We start from the raw sequence: 22,342 nt of genomic DNA, 5'->3' as shown, positions 1-22,342 counted from the left end.
AAATGCTGGGGAAACTGCCAGCAGTTGGTATTGCATGAATGTTGTGGTTGAAGAAAAACATTTTCCTCCCCTAAAATAAATAGAGTATTAAGAACTGCTCTAGCCCATAACTCTAAAGCATGACGGAAAAAGGGAGGGCTCAATGATAATAAATAAGGTATAATTCATAGGGCATGTCCAATCTCCTCCAAGTGTATTTTTACATGGGGCGCAGTGAAGGTATTCAGGCATGACCTGCAAGGGTTTGGGGGGGGCTGCGGATGGCTCTGATTTTGAAAACAGCTTTGCGCAGCTTCTGGCTGCCTCACCAGTCTTTGTGTTAGGTGTACCCAAGTGGGGATCCTTGCAAAGGGCCGGTCCTGTGTGGCTTGTCTTTATTTTTTCTTTCATTAAATCAGATCTCAAGTTCCAGCTACACACACATTTGGCTTGTGTGGATGGGTTTCTCAACCCAGAACTCCTTACCTTCCCCAGATACACTCCCACATCTCCCCCTTTCTGGCCTTCCTAATTAGCTCCTCATTTGGATGAGTAGCAATATGAGTTCAGCGGATGGTGACTCAGATGCTAGGAGGGCCTGTGTTAAATATAGGACACCCAGGAGAAGCTAGAATTCGCTAGGTGGGCTCTCTGATTTCTAAGAAGTGTGTGTGAAAGGTAGCTTTCATGGAGAGTAAAATACCCATGTGACATTTTAATCAGGTTTTAAAAAATCTGTATCGAACATGGAATCCCACATATACGCTATAGCACCAAACTCACGCGAGGGCAACACGGTAAGGATTGGGTAAGTTTGACCACCACCACCACTACTGTGCTAGTCAAGTGTGAAACTTGAGCCATCACGCAGGTTACATCTGTGCCTAGAATTTAACAAATGAGATTAGCAATATCCAAATCCTTACTGATATCTTCGATCAGCATTATTCTCCAAGAAAAATACTTTCCAAACTTGCAGGGAGATACAAGTGATACTTCCTAACACAAAAGAACAGACTAAAAACTCAAATACAGCACCCATTTAATGGTGAAGCCTGCATTGCTCAAACACTGCTACACCTCATTGGTCCAACCCTCAAAGGTCACCAGGACTGCTTCAGAATAGAATATACTGCATTTCATACTCTAAAAGGGGTCACATCTGCTCTTGAGTTCTTTAAAAGCAAAGACATAGGTTACTGGACGTGCCCGCCATACGCTGCGCCAGTTTTCTCTCTTGCAAAGTGCAAATCCGAGTTATTCAGGCCCACATTCTACAGAAGGAGTGGGAAGCTTCCAAACAGCGAGTCCGCTTGACCTCTGGTCTACTCTCCGTAAGTGCTGGAGAAATCTGTGCATTTGAAGCACGAGTACTCAAGGAGGAAAAGAGAGCATAGAAGGAGTACACTGCAAGGTGGGTTAATGAGTAGAAAACTAAGAAAACGATAAAGCACAAGCTGCCCCCACGGTCCTCAGGAATGTCAGACCTGGCAGCCCACTGGCACTCTCCATCCCGTGATTCCCTCCAGGCCTCAGGTCACCCATCTCAAAGGGCAGGAATGGACCTATCCTTACCATGTGCCGCTGATTCCCGACCACAGGTTCCCAAACCACAGAAGAGCGGGTGGGCTCCTTCAGCAGCAGTACAATGCTCCATCCGTAGTGCCGCTCCCAGAAACCACACTCGGCCCTGTGCTGGGACCGGAGCCTGTGGAAGCCCCGGTGTCTTTGGGGTGCATCTCAAGGAAGCAGCGAGATGTACTAGGGAGGGCACACACGTCCGATGCTCAGCTCTGCCCCTTACTACCCATGTGACTGAGGCAAGGCACTCAAGTCCTCGATCTCCTCATCTCTAAAATGGGCATAATAATCTGTAACTCATTAGGTTCCTGTGAGAGGTAAAGTAACTGGAATGACATATAAAACGTACCAGGCCCATTGCCTGGCACTCAGCAAAATGCTTCTTCTTCACCCTCCTGTCCCTCCTGTGTAACCCTGAAAACAATCCAAAGGTTGCTCAAATGAGAACATTATAGACAGGACCATCCTAAAATATGGTCGCAGATTTCAATACGATTGCAATGAAAAACATGTGGATTCTCTGGGGATGACCATATTCCAAGAAGGGCTTTATCTGATATTGTCACTGACACTTCAGAGTCAACTCAAATACGTGAACAGATGAGACTTAAAATAAGCTAACAGTGTGCGTTTAGATGCACGTTTACAAGCTGATCACCCAGAACCTACAGAAAAGCATGAACATGCTATTCACGAGTCACTGCTTCCATCCTAAGCCAGCTTCTTAAAGTCAGACCGAAGACTTCGAAGGCCACCTTGAGAATTCGTGGGCAGTCTTCACTTTCGCAGGTTAGTAACTGAAGCCGCACCTGTGTGGTAGGCATTTCCACTTCCATTTGCTCCAAGTGCAGCCCATCCCCACCCCCATCCCCGCCCCCCATGTGAAAAGAATGAATTCATACAAAATGTCACGATGAATGTCCAAAGGGACAGCAGGGAGGCCAAACTGACAGGGTCGGAGTGACATCCAGGGGAACGATGACATTCAGTTTAATTCTCACTGAAGACGCCATAGTTTAATACCATGCGTAAAAGTGTGTACAAAAATGTCCTTAAAAACTAATTATAAACTATCCCTGATTTTAAAACCATCAGCAAAATCCCTGTCACCCACGGATGGAGCTGCTGTGTGGACTGGGTTTTATGAACACTAGAGAAACGCAGCCCGCTGCACAGTTACCTTCTGGGAAGCCAAGCAGCCTGACTTTATGAATATTCTGTGTCATTTCCATACTCGGGGGTCCCTGTGTTTAACTCATCGCGTGAGCCTGGAATCCTACAAGCCGGTGGTTTCCAGCTGAGCAAGTTAAGGCAGCAACCACACTTGATTAATTCAGAGAGAGAGGAGAGAGAGCCGAAGTGTATATTTAGTACTTTTCTAGGAGACAATTACTTTGGATTTGCATAAAGAGAAACAATTAGGTATTTTTCTCTGAAAATACTTTTTAAAAATCTGGCTTTCTTGACTATCCCTGACTGTAAATGTCTGCAACACTATGTGCACAGGGCAGGCAGATGTCTTGTATGACGCAGAACCTACCTATGAAAGTCCAAGCTCGACCACCCCCACCCCCAACACAGACCCCCACAGGGCTTCAGTACCAACCATAATTAGAGGTACAGGAGTTGTGGCTTTTTGTCCTAAATAGCCAGAAATTACTGAAACTGAGAGGTAAAGACTTTCAAAATGAAAGAGATTCTAGAACTGATCAGTGAAAATCTCTATAGGCATCAAAGCCACACCCAAGTTACTATGCAGCTAAATTTGGGGTCAAATAATTAACAAGAAAGGCAAATAACAAATAAGGCTAAGCTAATCAAGGATGATTCTGAGATGTTCTTAAATTGGTTTAAGAGAAGCCCTGCCATGTACCAATAGGGCTGGGAGACTCCTTCCCTGTTCTGTCATGTACCACAACTTGGGACTCTAAAGGCACGACTTACAATTTTTCATTTCTAACATCAAGAGGGGAAGGCCCTTGGCAGTGGTGGGGGGGAGGGGAGGCAGGCTCAGCTGGAAGAACATGCAACTCTTAATCTTGGGGTTGTAAGTTCGAGCCTCATGCTAGGTGTAAAGATTACTAAAATAAATAAATAAATAAACAAACAAACAAATAAATAAAATAAGCATTTAAAAAAAACACAATGCTTAATTCCCAGGCCACTTTGAAATATCCAGTTATGCAATAAATCTACATCCTTTCAAAATACTGGAAAGGCCATGTCAGTTAAAACATGAAATAGGTGAGAGTCTCATATTGCCATGAAAACTCTCTCGGCATGAACTTCAAAGAGTCTCTTGACATTTCAGTGTCCAGTTTCTTGATCTCTAAACAAGCGGGCTTAGCCTGCATAATCGCCAAGGCTATTGCAGGACTGTGGCCACCTGAGATGCCCAAAGGGAGCCTTAGTTCATCCGACCACATCAGGTGCTTGTGGATCAGTTCTTCCAAAGTCACCTGCTGGCCTCCGTTTAGAAACTGCGATCCATTAGTTTACTAATATTATCCCTCTAGGTTATAATTAATAGTAGCAACTAGCCTGGGAAAACTTCAAGTAGTCATGTAAGTGAAGTCAATTAAATACCGAGGTGACACAGGGAATGGAAATTGTTGGAAATAAAGGGTTTTCTTCTTCCCCGGCCCAATAACGATGAACTGATCATTCCCTTGCTTTTCCCCCAAGCCACACAGAGTGAAATATAGCGCCACCTATCAACAGCCTCCAGTACTCACATGAGTTTATACAGGTGTGCCTGTGTGTACACAAATAAATGTAAACACACATACACTGTCAGATTGTCTTCCTTGTATTAATGCCAAAAAATTAGGTGACTTACATTGTTTATTTTTCAAATGCTGCATAATAATATAATTTAAAATGATATATATATATGAGATGAAATAAACATTTAGGTCAAACAATGCTGTATCAACAAAACAAAAAAATCCGTTGACAGGGAGCAAGGAAAGGTAGAAGATAAATACTGAGACAGAGTCTGCAGGCCAAGTTCAACCAGAACAAGCTATGCACCCTTCATCTCTGGGGGGACTCCTTAGTTTCTTCATCTAGAAAAGGGGACCTTTCATGTGACCTCCAGCATGGAGAGTCAAGGAAGTTCTTGAGTCCAGCAAAAGCAGCTAAGTTCACAAGTTCCTTTCATACAGACCTTCTGTGATCCTCATGAATATTGTAAAAGCAGAGAGTCTTACAGGAGGGGCCATCAAGATTTCCCAAAATAAAGCTTAGCCTTAGGGGAAAAAAAGGAAAGGAAAGGAAAGGAAAGGAAAGGAAAGGAAAGGAAAGGAAAGGAAAGGAAAGGAAAGGAAAGGAAAGGAAAGGAAAGAAGAGGAGAGGAGAGGAGGGGAGGGGAGGGGAGGGGAAGGGAGGGGAGGGGAAGGGAGGGGAGGAAGAAAGGGAGAGGGAGAGAGGGAGGGAGGAAAGAAGGAGGGAGGGAGGGAGGGGAAGAGGAGAGGAGAGGAGGAAGGAAGGAGAGGAAGGAAAAGAGAGGGAGGAAAGGGAAAGGAAAGGGGAGGGGGGGGAGGGGAGGGGAGGAGGAAGGAAGAAAGAAAAGGGAGTTTTTGTATTTCCATTCACTAACTTTGGTTGAATTCACCTTCACTTGCTCTGCGCGCTAAGACCTGTGATAAGTCATTACTTTGAAAGAACCAAGAGAGCAAGGAGCAAATCTGGACTGAATGAAAAAACTTTGTGCTATTTTATTCAAAGTGGTGAAATGGCATATCTGCAAGAGAGCATTTTCTATCCCCGGATAATCCTGCTTCAGAAGAGCCGTCATCTGAGAACCTAGGAAGGCCTTGGAAAGGCCTTTAATGAGGACAGCAGTAACGAAAACGAACAAAAAGGGGGCAGACAGACACACACACGCAATCACAGAGAAAATTACCAGCCAGTCTGAACATATGCCAACTCCCCTAAGTGCGCAGCAGATTAGAATCGTAGGATGGGCACACGTTGCATGACATTTCAACATGGAATAAAACCATCCCGCCAGTGGCGTCGCTTAGGAAAATGCTTGCAGAAATGCTGCCAGCCCACAAGGGGATGTGCATCTTCTCTGTTCACAGGGCAAACAGCTCTTTATAAGGATGATCAGTCAATGCTGTGTGCTAATTTGATAGCTCCGTCATCAGATGGCATTGCAAATTTCATTACATATTTTAAATCATGTTAACACGGTTTGTTAATGTTGGTATTCACTAAAAGGCCACAGCTATTTAAATAATGAATAGGCATGATAATTTTTAAACATATTATGGAAGTGACACGTGGATATTCTAAATATCCTTTTCTTAGAATCTGTCCTACATCATTCATTAAGTGTCATCACTAGAAAGATATATCAAGATGTTTCTGAGATACCGCAGATTCACAATTCTAATAGTTATTTATAGAGATAAACAACATACCTATCCGAAGGAAAAGTACTTTAAATTATGTTAAAATATAGTCCCATATCACCTCTATCCAATATCCCTAAGGCAAGAATTTAATGCTACTATTTTAGAAAAGAAAAGACAGAACAGTATTTTGTTAAGCACTAAACAACGCTTATATGTCAGATATCTTCCTTTACTTGTTCGTTTATGCATGCAAGCACACGTGGGCCTACCAACAAATCCATCCACAAATGTATCTCCTCTGTATCCCTGCCCATGTACCTCCCCTGTTCAGTGAACACATTAAACGTTTCTACTTCTAGTTCTGTAACATTTAACTCCCGACCCCTAATATTGCCTTTGTACAGGCTCACAAAATTTCCAGATCAGCTCCTTCAACCTACCTATTGGTCTCAACACAAAACAAAACAAAACAAAAACAAACAAACAAACAAAACCCCAAACCAAAAACTCTTCTTCCCAACTCACTTTCTTATGGCCATAAAACTGGCCTCTCTGAAGCCCAGACACAATCTGCAGCCAACAGAGGCCATCAGTGGTAGAGATTTGGAGCTTGAGCACTTGAGCCCATTGGAAAGAGCTCGAATCTACACTCTACTGCCTTTTAGTTATGTGGCCTTGAGCAGGATACTTACCTATCCTGACAAGCCTCCTCAGCAATAACAGGGAATACCACTCTTAAAGAAACACTGTAAGAAATAGATAAGGTACACAGCACAAGTCCTGGAAGACAGCAACCACTCGATAAATGCTAGCTTTGTGTGGGTCATTCCCCTCATCGTCGTCTTACCTCCATCATCATCAGTATTAATAGGAGACTGTAAGATCCCAAATCCTCAACCAGACCCTCACTGGCCATTCATTCATTCATTTATTCATTTGCCTTCACCTCCTCCATGGCTCACCACAAATCCAGACGCCATGGAGACTTTGCTATAACACTGACATTTTGATTAAAAATTAGAAATTTTGTTCTTCATGATTTTTTGTAATTTTGATTTTTTAAAAATTTTTGCATTAAATATTGTGTATCTTGATTACTGAGGTTTTTGTTTTGTTTTGTTTTGTTTTTGCACATCCTTAATTTTGCACATCCTTAATTTTGTCCCTAGTCCCGGACTCCACCCTACCATTGCTGCAAAGTCTACCTGAAACGTTCTCCTGTTTGTGTCTACAATTTCACCTCCCACATATCCTTCAAGGCTCAGTAAAGATGTCGTCTCCATTCTGCAATTTTATGTGACTCCTCTTACATCGACCCCAGAAGTAGAAAACACTGTAGGACCAGTGGGACCAGTACGACCATGCCTCCTCACACCAGCGTTCTTGACATCTCTGCCTTGTTTAACCTCAGTGCCCATAGGCCAAGGATCATGATCTGCTCACTTTTGCATTTTCTACCCCCTGAGGCAGCCCACAAGGCACTCAATGAACATTTGTCAGATGGGAGCAGATCAAATAGTTCTAGAGAGGCAATTTTCAAAGGACAGACTGCTATTTAGTGGGCGGTAAAACTGGGTCACAGTCAGCACTTTAAAAAATGAAATACAACCGGGATGAAAACAGCAGACAACACTGCTCATAGTTAGAGAACTGTTTGATAAAATGTTTGTTACACACACACACACACACACACACACACACGATACACGAAGACATGAATACGTGCATAAGCTTAAGGATACATGCATTGGGTTGTGACAGAAAACTTTGGTGGTAATCAAAAAAAGCTTGAAAGACACTGTTCTGGACCAACAAGAGGACACTTGACCCACCATCTACTACCTGCCTGGCCACAACAATACAAAGGGCAAGTGTTTCGAAGTCATCCAACTCTTTCAAAGTTTGTGAAAGAATCACACTAACAACATCCTCAGAGACCAATCTGGAGAAACCCTAGGATATGGGAACAGACTTGCAGAGGAATTTCTTCAGTATTAGTTAAGAAATGAATATTGGTCTTTTATCAAATGAATAACACTTATTTCTGGTTGAAACCATCATCACAAAAACTTGGTGGCAAAAACTGCACACGGTGAAAGTGAGATTCGCCCAACCTAAAAGCGTGGTTTGGTGGGGATAACTGATAAAAAGAAAAATACACGAGACAAAAGCTATAAAATTTGGTATGTACAGAAAACAGATGATGGGGGCGCCTGGGTGGCTCAGTTGTTGGGCGTCTGCCTTTGGCTCAGGGCGTGATCCCGGAGTCCTGGGATCGAGCCCCACATCAGGCTATTCCACTGGGAGCCTGCTTCTTCCTCTCCCATTCCCCCTGCTTGTGTTCTCTCTCTCGCTGGCTGTCTCTCTCTCACTCGCTGTCAAATAAATAAATAAAATCTTTAAAAAAAAAAAAGAAAACAGATGATGAAATCTTCACTATACAATATATCTGGGAAGGGGGAAAAGGTCCTGGTAAAAAGAATTTCAGTAGAATACATTTTTTTTTTTAAAGCAACAGCTTAACTATCTTTGTATCAAATTTAAAGACATGATCAAGTTATTTAATTGATTTAATAGAATTCACCCTGTATTAGACTCACATGTAAAAAAAAAAAATTGATCAGTGTCAATATAGTTCTGACTAAAATGTTTTATTCATAAACAAGAGTTTTTAAAAAAAAAAGCCTCAGGATCAAAAGAGCAGGCTGATATAGCTGGTTTTATCTTCCCCTACCCCCAAGCAGATTTTCTAAGGGTGCATGCCGTGTCTACATGATATAACAAAACCATTTATTGAGTACTTACTGTCTGCAAGTATCCGTGGGCACTGTGATTGCTAGCTAGCTAGCTCTTGTCATCTTTATAAACCATCTTAAATGAGTTAAATATGAAATAAATAAATTTTTCACAAAGATATATTTAAGATATAAATAGCTAACTGGACAATAATAATAGGCATAGGATAAAGAGAGTAGTCAAGAAATAGAAAGAGAAAGACCAAAAAAGAGGTAAACATAAGCTTATTAGGTCCTTGAAGAATTGTGATCACATGTGTATATATACACGAACACATACATATCTGATTAAAAGTTTTACCCTCTGGGCAGCTGGCATACTGCTTGAGAGCAAACAGTATCTAGTATCACGTTAATCATTATGAGGACAAAATGTGGAAATACAGGTGAAAATCTTCCCCAAATCCCAAAGACAGGATGCTTTTATTAAAAGATTCATTTTGTCAAAGGGTATTGCACCGTTTCTTTCATTGGGTGTGGATGATTCAGAAATATGCCTAGAAGTGCAGACCAAGATAAAGTTGCTTTTGGTCTGGTGTTATTAACAGATTTAAGGGGATATGCCTGTACTTGAGCCTAAATCGCTTTATTAATTCATATTTGACCTGCTTCCAAAGACGGATTTAAGGTGACTACAAGAAAGAAAAAGCTAGAATAAGGGTAACAAAATGCAGAGCCACTAAAAACCAAAGGAAGTTGACATGCTCACCATTAGCACAATATGGTTTGAAAAGGCACAAAATTGGACCAGAGCTCCAGCAATATGTTGTAATTTCATTACCAAGCAGAAGATAGAATGGGAGTTCTTCAGGGGTTCTCCTCGGGATTCGGAGTGAAAGGGCAAGTCTAACGTGCAGGGGCATAGCTTCACGAGTTTTACAGTCAAATAATAGACAACATCCCAGACAACGGCTTCTTGTATAGCCTTAGACATCATTAAGACCCCAGGAAGAGGTCTTACTTCTCTCCATTTCAAAGAGAAAAAGAAGACCCGACGTCCTGAGACATAGTGTGATGTACCCACAATTACAGATGTCCCTACAAGGAAGGGTGGAGACTGGGAGCCTGGTGTTTCCGACGTCAAAGTCCAGGCATGGCCTCTAGGCTAACATCGCAAGACACTCTTCTTCCACAAAACAGATGAAAGAGCTCTTCTCAGTTCCCACCCACCATGTACCGTTGGTCGTGGATGGTGGGAAAGAGAGGTGTGGACACATAAAAGGTACTTAGAACAGGTGAGTCCTGATAAATGTGAGCTGTGGTTTTTGTTGTTATTGGGCTTTGTCCTGTTGGCTCACAGAACATAGGCTCATTCAGAGAAAACTCACAGCGAATCTCCACATTGTATCAAATACATTTCAGATCTTAACATTACAGACGAACATGGAGGCATAGCAATGGTAGACATGGCAAAGGTCAGCTAAATTTTTTTTTCATTTTTCATTTTATTTTATTATTTTTTTAAAATTTGGCTTTGGATGAAAAAAGCCTCCACTCTGGACTTAAATATGAATCCTACAGAGCCTTGAGTCTGGCAGGGAGACAAAATGGCACTGGAAGATGTGGTATGCAAGCTTAAGACGGAGAGGAAAGCAAACTGCAACAGAGAAAAGACCCTTCCAGGTCCAGGATAAAGGAATTTGTTATGTTCCCCAACATTTCATGCACAAGAAAGACGCCAGCTCAGTCCTGATGGTTTTAACAGAGAGAACAAAAGGAGAAGAAATCTATATTATTTTCATGACTGGATACATTCCAGAATCCAATTCTTTTGAAATATGTTGTATTTCTCTCTCTCTCTCTCTCTCTTTTTTTCTTTTAAACATCCTTTTAATGCCTTCTTTATAGGAAATGTGCTCACAGTTAACGCTGAGATTTTGGCCACACTAATTTCATTACGTGGTCTTTTATGGTTATAGAGTCAACAAAGAGACAAATGACACATCGCACACACAAAAGCCAACGAGAGATGTTCAGCTCTAAGAAGGAAAAACAGACTTATTGCATTCACCTGCCCAGGAATATTAAAATATCAAAAAAAAAATTTTAAGTTCCCAGATTTTACAGTTTTTTTTTTTCTTCTAAAGAGTGAGAATACTAAGAAAACATTATGCAGGTCTCAGTAGTTGATATACAGTATTTTTTTTGGATCTGGCGAATATACTTTTTATAACTTTTCTGTGAAAGGAGGGACCTTCTAGCTCAGATTACTTGGACACTCTTACTGTTTATTCTTCCCTTTTTTGAGCAGTCAGAAGAGATTTCTCTCAGTACTTCAAATAAATAAGATATCCAGCTGAACAAACACCATACATTCCCGTGGATTACTTTGGCTTCTTAAAGAATATTTCACTTCTTTTTTCGAAATGTAAATGATTAAAGAGACCCCATCATATGAAACTCAAAGGTGAAATGTTTCCAAGTGCTGCAGATTCTATACGAGGTGGTATGTGGAGAAACAAAAGCCTCAGCTCAGTAAAAAAGCTTGATATTTCACAGGAGTAATTAGAATATTACTAAATAAGATACTTTATTTATTATACATTTTAAAGGAGAGGTTTTAGAACATGAACACATTCAAAATCAAGGTGTTCAATATTCAAAGTCAACCTGTACAATATTTTTTGAAAACAGCAAAATGAAAGTATTTTTCCCCTTACATTCCTACTTAAAAACAAAAACAAAAACAAAACAAGACAAAAAAACCCAAAACCAAAACGAGAAATCCTGAAGACTATACATAGTCTGGAATAAAAATAATATTCTACGTGGGCTTTGAAATGATTGCTGAGCCTTATCTAGCTTTATGGCCTAAAAAAAAGTCCAGGGTCTCTGGCCAATTTTTGAAACTCAAATCAAAACTCAACAATACGTGTTTCTTTAGAAAGAAAATTTGGGCCATCGATTAACATGGTCCCCTCTACTAAAGCAGCAAGAAAATAAATATTTGACTTTAGTGAACATAATGCACACGTTTCTTTATTCTTTTCATAAGCTTTCTTATTAAAGGTCTAAATCTTACCTCCCATCATGAGGCAGAAATGCATAAATATAGAAAAAAGAAAATGGGTGCATCTGGTACCTCTCTCAGCCCAGAAAGAGGGCAGAAGACAAGAACACAGAACGCACACAGGAAAGCAGCAAGGCAAACAGCAACATGTCAGGGATCCATGCGATGGCATGCAGCCTGTGAGTCAATCTGAAGCCCACCAAAGACACTGGAAAAACCCAAAGAAACTGAACTTGTCAAGTGCTCCCTGCCTCCCAGTCTCCACGCTGCTCTGAAATCCTCCCCCTGTGAATGTGGGTCACACCCAGTGACTTGCTTCTAACAAACGGAATGGGCAAAAGTAGCAAGATGTCACTTCTGTGGTTAAGTGCAAAGGGCTGTCGCTTCACCTTGCTGGTAGACCATTTCCTCCCTGGCTTCCACACTCCGATAAAGCAAGTGCCATGCTGGGGAGGCCCGTGTGGCATGGGACTGAGAGAGAAGCCTCTAGCTAACAGCCAGAAAGGACCCCAAGTGTCCAATCTACTAGGCCCCACGGAGCTGAATCCTACCAACAAGCAGGAAGTAGACCCTTCTCCAGATGAGCCTTCAGATGCGTACAGCCCAGCTCACACTGTGAGGAAAGTCTGGGAGCTGACCCAGAAGCAGAGGGCCGGGTGAAGCCACACCCAGGGTTCTAGACCTAGAGAAACTGGAATGTAAGTAGATGGGGTGTCATATTTATAAAAGGGCATAGGCTGAAATAGGTGCTTGTGAGGAAAAAAAAAGAAATTCTATACACCAGGTCCGTTTACACCTGATTCAAACCTCAGATCCCTTCATTCTGCTTCGCTCCCCTATGGAGAGTCTAGACGGGTCTATATTTCTGATGGCCCCGCCTTGGGCTCATGACAATTAACTGAGATGCAGCTGGTTTTACTGCAAGTTTAGACCTTTGGGGTCCTCTGGGCCAGTCATTCCCAAGTGCAGGCACAGCACTTTCAACAACCACACAACAGCGATATGTTATGAGTTTTCCCGAAGTTGAATGTAATCCACAATTGGGTCCTGTGTACAGTTTTTGGCATTAAATACCCATTCCTTAAAAGTCAGGGGTGTTAGTCGATGGTGGTGGGTTTGTTTTTCATGGTTTCAGAATTAAAAGGATGAATCTACGTTAGTATCTGTTTCTTATTTCCATTCGAATTACACTGTTCTCTAAAATCCATAACCCACAGGACCACTTATTTGGTCGAATGACTCATTTTACAGGTAACAAAAATGAGGCCCAGAGAGGGGAAGCAACTTCCTCAGAGACACACAATTGTTTGATTACAGCAAACCCTAAAATTAAATTAAGTGAGACAAGAAATAAGGGTGTAAAGCCAGGAGTCTGGAGCCTGGCACTGAGTAGGTCTGCACATTACGTGAAAACGTCCACTCATTTTGAACGTGTTGGTTTCTTAGCGTCATAAGAAGGGGCAGGGGCGGGTGTGGATTTCAGTTTCTGAGCAATCTGGAACACCAGATTGGAGCTCTCTTTATTGCTACTAAACACACACATTACTGTCCACCTCACAAGGAATGATCAGCGCACCGGAGAGCTATACAAATGTCACTGTCCGCAGAGACTCGGTGCAGCAGCGTCGTCCCAAGGCAACGCAAGCCCCTGGCATCTGTCTCCTTGTGCTGGCCTCCAATGCCTGCGCTGCACTCCAGCCAAAACCCACTGGAAAGAAGCATGAAATTGGAGAAAAGGAAACCGACAGGGGAGGGTCAAAGGCGGCACCACGGACTTAAAAGCAATAAAAGAGCTAGTGAGGGAGCGGGGACCAGGCCGAGCATTACCAAAACGCCAGGAGAGATGCAGGAGAAAGGAAGGCCAGGAAGATAAAACTAGGGGAATTTCAAATCTTGGCTAAATGTTCATTAAATAATTTGTCACACATATTAAGGCCAGATAGTCACTTCTTCCCCTCTCGGGTGCTCATTCGGGAACAAAGGCCTAACCAGAGTTAAAACGCTGAAAAGCAAGGCAAAGAAAATGCCAGGATGAGAGGCTATGCCTCACAGAGCCACTCCTATTTCCCTTCCCTTTGTCTTTAACAAGAAAAGGCCTATCTTCCCTCAAAGCTGAGGTGTGGCTTCAAACAGGTAGCTGGGGGTGGGGGGGCTGGGGGACTCAGTCTATAGAGCATCCCACCCTTGATTTGGGCTCAGGTCACGTTCTTGGGGTTGTGGGATGGAGTCCCGAGTCGGGTTGTGCACTCACTGCAGAATCTGCTTGAGAGTCTCTCTCTCTCCCTCTGTTCCTACCCCCACCGCACTTGCATGCTCTCTCTCAAATAAATAAATCAATAAAATCTTCAAAATAAATAAATAAAGAAATGGAATGAAATGAAATGAAGTGTTCGTTTAAAAAAAAAAAAACACCAAAAAACACAGGCAGCCGGGAGGGCCTGCATGGTGCCCCATGGAAACCCGTTGAGTCCTAGCTGCCATTACGCATGTTACTCAGGCTGGGTTGTGGTATTTCTGTGCTGAATGGTCACAGGGGGCATGAGACCTTCAGTGACCCAGAGTCATCACTGGAAGAACAAGCATTGACTCATCGGGAAGAGAAGCAACCTCTTATTGGCCTGAAAACATAATGATGACAACAGCAATGACAAAACAACCACAGTAATAAATATTTATTGTGCATCTAGCATGTTCTCCAGGCTATACAGTCATGATCTTTAATTCTCAACATGTGTAATAATAGTAATATCACTTAATGTTTGTTGAGCATCGAGCACATTCTAGATGTTGTACATTCCTCGCCTCCTTCAGTTCTCAACCCAAGCCCGTGAGGTAGGTAAAACATCTCAGTATTACGCATGAATACTAATCAGGTTATGAAATGTGCCCAAGAGGTAGCGTGGGACGGAGCCTGTCCTGTCTTTCCCAAGCCTTGTGGTTCTCTCCTTACAGTTTTCCTCCATACACACCCCGCTGGCAGACCCCTTAACCGGTGCTTGCCCAGGAGCCGGGGGGGGGGGGGGGCTGGGAACTGGTCCCAGTTCCTCCATATACTAGCTGTGGGGTGCCAGCCGGGCCCCTGCCTGCTCCGCTTCCTTATCTGCACACTGTGAACTGCAGTGCCCTTGCCCACTTCAGGCAGAGTAATGATAAGGGATGCCTTAATGGCTGTCATTCATTAAGCACCCAATCGTCTTTCATTTATTCATTTACAAATATTTACTGAGCATTTACTTTATGGACCAGGGATACAGTAGTGTGAAGGCAAAAGCAGCACTTTCAAGAGAGGGGGAGAAAAGCATTAAATACAAAACCACAGAAATTATCTTTTATAAAATGCGTTTGTGTTCAGTATTATGGAGGAGAAACTCTGGGGATCCTTCCTTTGTTCATTCAGCATGTATTTATGGAGTGCTATCACAGTACTATGAGCACTGGCTCTTAGGAGAGCACGTAAAGGGGGGTTTTGGCCAGATCTTGATCTGATGCTTCCCTGGGGTGTGATGTTTGGATTGGGTTTTGAGGATAAGTAGAAAGTAACTAAAAGTGGAGGAAAAGGAGGGTTTTGGACTAAAGGACAGTATGCTTCAACACCCTGGAGAAGGAAGGAGAATGGGTTGCAAGTGGCTTGAGGTAAAGCTGGTTACATAGAAGGAGACCAGACAAGGCCAGGTGCCTTCCACTCAATTCTAACTTGCTTTCACAGTGACCCCATAAAATAGACACCATTTCCACCTGGCAGATGGGAGAACTATATGCACACTTACTCAACAGAGCCTGCTCAAAAGCCATTACCCCACCCTTTTTTCTTGCCCCCAGATCTCAATTACCACCCTAGAGATACAAAGTGCCAAAAACACACTTTCACAGCCTCCCTTGCGCCTAGGATATCGACAAGGGACTCAATTCCAGCCAGTGGGAACTGAAGGAAAGTCTGCTACAGAAGTAGGTTCTGAGAAGGAATGTTCTCTTCCTTGATAAAGAAGGGAGATATGCAAAGAGAGGGTCCCATCCCTCCTATTCTACCTTTAGACCTCATCACAGAGGATGCAATGGTTGGTGCTACTGCAGCCATCTTATAAGCATGAGGGAAAAGCCAAGATAATCACAAAAGAGCTGGCTATACAGTAGCCAAACATATCCTTGGCAGCCTCTGGATTTCTGGATATGTGAGAAAAACAAACCTCTATTATTCCAAACACTTTTAACTGGGTGTTAAGAACTCACAGCCCAAAACATGAAAACTGATGTAGAATATGAGCCTCACAGAAACTGAAGCATTTCAAAACTATATAATGAAAAGAGGTGGAAAAGTGGAGTTTTGAATACAGGCCTAATGATTCTAAATCCTTTGCTCCTTTTCACTCTACCATATCCTTTGGACCCTGAATTGAGCAACCACTGTTAATTTTAAAGCTCTGGACAGAATCAGAGGTGACTAATAAAACCAATGCCAATGATAATCCTGGAAAGTAAGAAGAATGTGTGAGGCCACAGGGATGTAACCTCAGCAGGAAAAGCACTGCCTCTAGGTCCTTCTGCGGGGTTCTTCAGGAAAGGTCAAGTGCGGCCCGACCACAGTGGGGTCTCAGGAGTCTAGTTTTCTGACATATCTGGACTGCAAGAGCAAGGCAACAAGAGAATTCAACCTTCAACCGGAAGTTCCAAAATATGTAGATTAGTGAAGAATATGCTGAAATGTCTACATTGAAAACTGTACCTCCTCCTCCCAACACGGGAAAAGGCCCCTGCATTCTACGCCAGCACGCCAGTAAAAATCTGAGGGGGTTTGTCCTTGATCATATCCAGAGTGTAGTCAGCTGCAGGTATTTAAAGGGGGGGGAAGTATTTTTCTAAAACACTAATTTAAAGAACAAATCAACATCTATTATCTCCTTCATTATGTTTTAAATTATACAACTATAAATCACCCTGCAGCGGGTTATTCAAGGGCAGAATTACTCAGCTTGGCTTTTGCGAAGGTTAGAAGAATGACATCTTGTGCTTTTTCTAGTTATAATTTATAACTTTGCAACAGAACCAGCGTTGCAGGTCCATCCATTAGCGGGGTAGCTGCACATCTGTTAAAACTCAGCACAATGACTGGCTTTACACAGCCACAGGAAACATAACTCAATCATTCCAGAAGTTCTACAAACTCAAGCCATTTTTTAATGTAAAATGATTTGAAAACGCAGTTCCCTAAAACATCTGCTAAGCTCTTGCTACCCTAACACATGATATTCTTTCTACTGTTACCTGCCAACATAAATATTTAGTCACACAAAACACCCTAAGAGGCCACGTGACAGCGTTCAGCTTCAAATTTACATACCGATCCACAAAGGCCTGGCTTGGACCTAGGAATGCTAGCTCAGATGTTGTTTACCAGAAATGAAAGTTTGGGGGGCGGGGGCGGAAAGAAGGCTGAGGGTTAAGTTCATGAAGATACTTTCAAACATTTTACAAAGGAAACCAACTGCACCAGGAGAGATCTAGAGGGCAGGGGCGCTGTGGTGATCTGAGCAAGTACACTCAGGATGAGCCGCTGAAGGGTCTGCAGGCGGGTATGCTATTCTCTCCAGCAAGCTGGGCAAATCCTCTGTGCTTTTTAACTACAAAAAGAGGGTAATAGTTCTAAGATTACAGAGCCATCGTGAGGAGTCAATGAAGACACACACGCCGAGGCATAAAGCATCACGGTCTGGCCTAAAGTGCCAAGTCACATCCTACCTGGGAGTATGGCAGGAATCTAAAATCAACACACATGGCAACAATCACCAACAGCCAAAATTACCCTTGAAAATCTTTCCTATCACCGGGTCTGGTTTTGTGAATTACGTTACTGGGAGAAATACCAATATATGAATACTTTATATATACTTACAATGTATATTCATACGTACATATGCAAAATATAACTCAGGGTATTTTAAGGGCATAAAAGAAAGCTAGAAGGACAGGAAAATAACACATAACGTACACATGATGGATGTGACTTCATTATCAGAAAGCTCCCATCAAACTTTAATTTCCTTTAAGATGTTTCAAAAGCAGCTAAAGAATCCTGTATATTTTTTAAACAATATTTAAAAACAACGGTATTCCCGGGGTGTCTGGCTCGCTTAGTAGGTAGAGCGTGACTGACTCTTGATCTCGGGGTTGTGAGTTCAAGTCCCACACTGGGCGTAAAGCTTTCTTTTAAAAAATCTCATTCCCATTTGTATGTATTTTTATTTTTACAAAAATTGGAGGGAAGGGAGACAAACATTTCCTCATTCACTTGTCCTGACCTCCAGACCTCAAAGGGATGAGATGCCAAAGACATAGATTTACCAGTAGGGGTCGCTGTGCTGAGATTAATCCCTATGAGTTTCTCATTAGTGATTATTATACTGCAGGCGGCCAAAATGGAAAAATTAATTAATTTCAAAGTGATAATGCATTTACAGCAACAATTAGAAATGTATAACTGTAAAAAGGCAACATTTAAAAGACAGATTACATTTAATAAAGTTGCACAAGAACATCCAATTGTAAAATTACTGATCTGCAACAATATTCCTTAAAGAGGCACTTAAAATAGCCTGACTCCATGAAGGGTGACCTAATTACTGTAACTAAAATCACCGTAGTCACAGCAAGTCACAGCAAATAAAACAGGGACATTGATATTAGAATACTGTTGTTTAATACTTCAGGGAGCCAGCTTGGCTGGAGAAGCAAAGGCAGAGCCTCCAAGCACAAGGCTGGGCTGTGTTTCTTGATTCCTTGACCTGGTGCAGTGGGATGTGTACTCCAGCAACACTCCTTTCAAAGGAAACACTTCTTTGAAATGCGGACGGAGCTCTGAAGCACAGACAGCCAACTGGTGTTGAGTACACTGCACCCACGCTAAGCTTCTTCAGGAGCATTTAGGAACACAACTTTCACATGGCATGAGAACGGCATACAACTATATAGCTTATGTCCAAAAATAAATTCGTGTAAAAAAGGTAGAAGTGCACTCTGTGTCCACGAAACCAATGTCTTATCCTGACAGAGCAGTGTCAAGCCACAGTACGGAAGGATAAAACACCAGAGCGACTTTTCCAGTAAGCCCACTCTGTCCCACCAAGGACACAGACCCACCCCCAGCTTACAGTCATGCTGATGCCTCTCCCACATACATGGAGTCTGAAACGTTTATGAACAAGAGGGATTAGCAAGGCGTTTGACAAGTTAGTTGCCATTCCACCTCTTCATAAACTGAGACATAGAACTCTGATGACTAAGGATACCACCAAATACCTAAATATATAAAGATACCATTAGAGAGGAATTTCCTAGAAGTCTAAACCTATATACACATTTCACGGTCTTCATAATTTATATGCTTATCTAAAAAAGTGCATTTGTGGCAGATAAAAAATGCTATTTTTCAGTTACCTGGGAACAAGAACATGGAAAGTTCATTCTATTATGGCTTCCTGGGGGACCAGAAGTACATGTTGAAGACCAGGCTCTCTTCATCTGGACACCCTTCCTACTTTGCCAATAGCCTTCTCTCTGGGCCTCTGGGGACAGAGACAGAGGTCCACCCAAACACCACCACCTGACTCCCAGTTTACAGACACTTTTAGTTCTGTGACCCTTGTATGCAACACAAACAATGACGTTTCAGAGAATTGTCCTCTCCAAAAGTAATGTAACAACAAGAATAACCACCGTCATGACAGGAATACTACACACCCTACTATACGTAGACACCATGCTGGGCACATTATTTAACTGTGCTCTCCAATCTGGAAGCCATTAGGTACATTCAGCTATTTAAGTCTAAATTAATTATAAATCTAAATTAATTAAAGTAAAATCAAATTAAAAATTCAGTTTCTTACCTGTATTAGCCACTTTTTGAGGACTCCATGGCCACATACGGCAGGTGGCTACCATGCTGGATAGTCAGATTAAGATCATGACAGAAACTCTACACCCGTAATTATAAACATCATATCCATTATGGTAAATCTCCACACCAACCCCTACTGCCATCTTAGTTGCGAGGAATCAGGCTAGGATTGGTTAAGCGCCTTACCCACGGTAAGTGGGAATGGCTGCTGGAGAAGACAAACTGTATTCAGAGGCCATAGGATCATTGCCTCAGGATAATGAGTTCACCTTGTGATACTCGTAAAGGCCAAAATGTGTCTGGGCTTTTCTGAGGATTAGATGTTAAGTTAGCTAACTGGAATAGTACTAGTATGCACTAATTCTGACTGCTTTTAAAGGCCTTTGGTTTAGAAAAATACCGTATCAAATATATTGTGTAAAATGTGCGTTGTTCATTTAAAAAGACTTTCTATAAAATGTTTTCATGGAAAAAGTTTCTAGATATGGTTGTTATACGACCAACAAAAATGTAAAAACTTCATATTTATCTTTGTGAACATTTCCAAATCTAACCACAGAAGTGTGTTTCATGCAAAAGAACTCACCTTTGGGGAGGTGGAGAATAAAATGCACTTCCAACCAATGAAAGCTTCTCCGGGTGAGGTGGACACTCATTAAATAAGAATTTAGAACATCAAATATAGAGTCTCAATGGAAACAAAGGAATCAGTTCTGCTGATAATTCAGTTTTTCATCTACTGACCTGAAACACCATTATCAAATACTATGCTTTCTGCATAATAGCAATAAAATAATAGCATCAAAATAAAGAGACCCATTTCCATCAAGACCTCTAGCCATCCTTAATGCAACACCTGAAAACCACATCTACTATCCAGCCCTCCAAGACGCCTTCAGAGAAACAGACGCAATCTAAGTCAACCGAAGTGTGATCGAGAGCCCATTCTGATGGCTCTGATGGGCCTAAGGATGTGACTGTCAAGACCAGACTCATCACTAGAACTGGCGAGAAGCTAAAGAAAACACACGTGTCCATAAAAAGCACAGTGAAGGTGTTTGCGGCGATAGAAGCCGTTCACTTACCATGGACTTGGTGAAAGGCCGGGCCAAGGTAAACAACAGTGTGTACACCCACCAGTTGCGATGAATGGAGGAGTACATCATGTTTCCAGGATGCACGGCATTGGACGTGACCCCACGCGGGGACAGGCGGCGGTGGAGCTCATTGGAGAAGAGAATGTTGCACAGCTTGGACCGGTTGTAAGCCAGCATGGCCCAATAGTCATTTTTTGGTGGAGAAAGGCGGCTGAAGTCCAGTTTTCCCGAGGAATCATTAATATCTGTGAATCTGAAAGAAAGAAAGAAAGAAAGAAAGAAAGAAAGAAAGAAAGAAAGAAAGAAAGAAAGAAAGAAAGAAAGAAGACATGAAGCAGCCAATCTCTGACTTCTGATACTAGCATTTTTTTTTTTTATTAGAAATCTGAGGAAACCAGAGACAACTGAGAACACAATCGTGCAAACACAGAAACAGTCTCCCTCAGAAACTGGCAATAGTGATTTAATACAATAAACCAACTGGGTCCAAAGACAGAGTAAATAAAGGCCCAAACTCAAAAACGGGGCATTCTTAACACGCTGAACTCCCCCTCCCTCTAACATGGATTTTTCAAAACCTTCAACAGGAAGTTCAAGGATAATTAGATTAAATGGAAAAGCATCTTAAATAAAGGGCTGCTGCTTTTGGAAGCAGAAAGATATCACATTCCTAACCTTTGACGGAGCTTTCCTGGGTTGTTTTAGCCAAAGCATGAGTCCTGTATATTTTCATTTGAGCATCCAAGTAAATATAGATGAGTCTTGCTGTCCCCAAGACTCTTTGCCAGATTAAAAATTAATGATTATAGAGGGGTTATAACCTTGGTGAGGTGCCATCTATAGTCTTATACGTTTAAAAGATAAATGTAAACAAAGCCAAAATGAGTTCTGGCAGAGTCTACTGTTTTTAAGTATACCCATGGCATGGATACACGCAAATCAAAGTAAGTAGTTGATGTTTTATAATTGGGTCTGACGGAGTCATTAAACACCAGCTGTTTGGTTCTTTCCTTTTTTTTTTTTTTCTTTCTTTCTTTCTTTCTTTCTTTCACAAAGTAGTGACTGCCCTAAAAAAAAATCATAAATAACAAAAGGAATTTTCTAGATGATGGTCTCGGCCTTGTTAAGGACCCCTCATAGTTTCCTTCACTAAATTAACCCTGGGCATTTGCACCAAGTAATAAGGAACCATAAGAAGAGTACTCTGGGTAACTGCTGTGGAAACAGAAACAAAAGGCAAAATGAAAATGATGGAATAATCTGGTTGTTCCTTAATATGAGCAATTCAGGTTGAGCTATGACCAAGGAAAAGCATCACAGGGACAGATGAAATTCATGTTTTAATGGAAATTAAACATCCCTCAGTCAGTGACATCCAATTTCTGGTGTTAAATGACATTGCTGCTCTAAAGTCATCAACAGAGCCTATGGCCAGAAATGTTATCACGGATACAGAAACAAGACCTTGAAACTAATTGTTGGCTGCCTGTTTCCAAGTCCCCAAACCACAGGAAGGGCCCAGACTTCTGAGTTTAAACATCTAAAGCAGTGGAACTTAGCGGGAAATTTGAAAATTTATGGGGGCCTTTTTCTGGTGGTTATGATGATTGTCGGCAGGGGCCAGG

At 42.0% G+C, this 22,342-nt stretch overlaps 1 protein-coding gene across 4 annotated transcripts in view; it reads right to left on the bottom strand.

Moving 5' to 3' along the window:
* The window catches only part of WWOX (WW domain containing oxidoreductase), a 957,318-nt gene that overhangs the window by 625,535 nt on the left and 309,441 nt on the right, over positions 1-22,342 (bottom strand). For all 4 annotated transcript variants that reach the window (XM_087870631.1, XM_045796221.2, XM_045796219.2 and 1 more), the window contains one exon: positions 20,706-20,970. In XM_087870631.1, the coding sequence (XP_087726757.1) occupies positions 20,706-20,970 (265 nt within the window). The remainder of the gene's footprint in view (positions 1-20,705; positions 20,971-22,342) is intronic.

Source organism: Ursus americanus, chromosome 21 (assembly GCF_024610735.1).
Source record: "Ursus americanus isolate L20-20 chromosome 21, mUrsAme1.1.p, whole genome shotgun sequence".
Taxonomy (NCBI): domain Eukaryota; kingdom Metazoa; phylum Chordata; class Mammalia; order Carnivora; family Ursidae; genus Ursus; species Ursus americanus.
The sequence above is the reverse complement of the archived record's forward strand: the minus strand, read 5'-3'. Positions and strand labels throughout refer to the sequence as shown.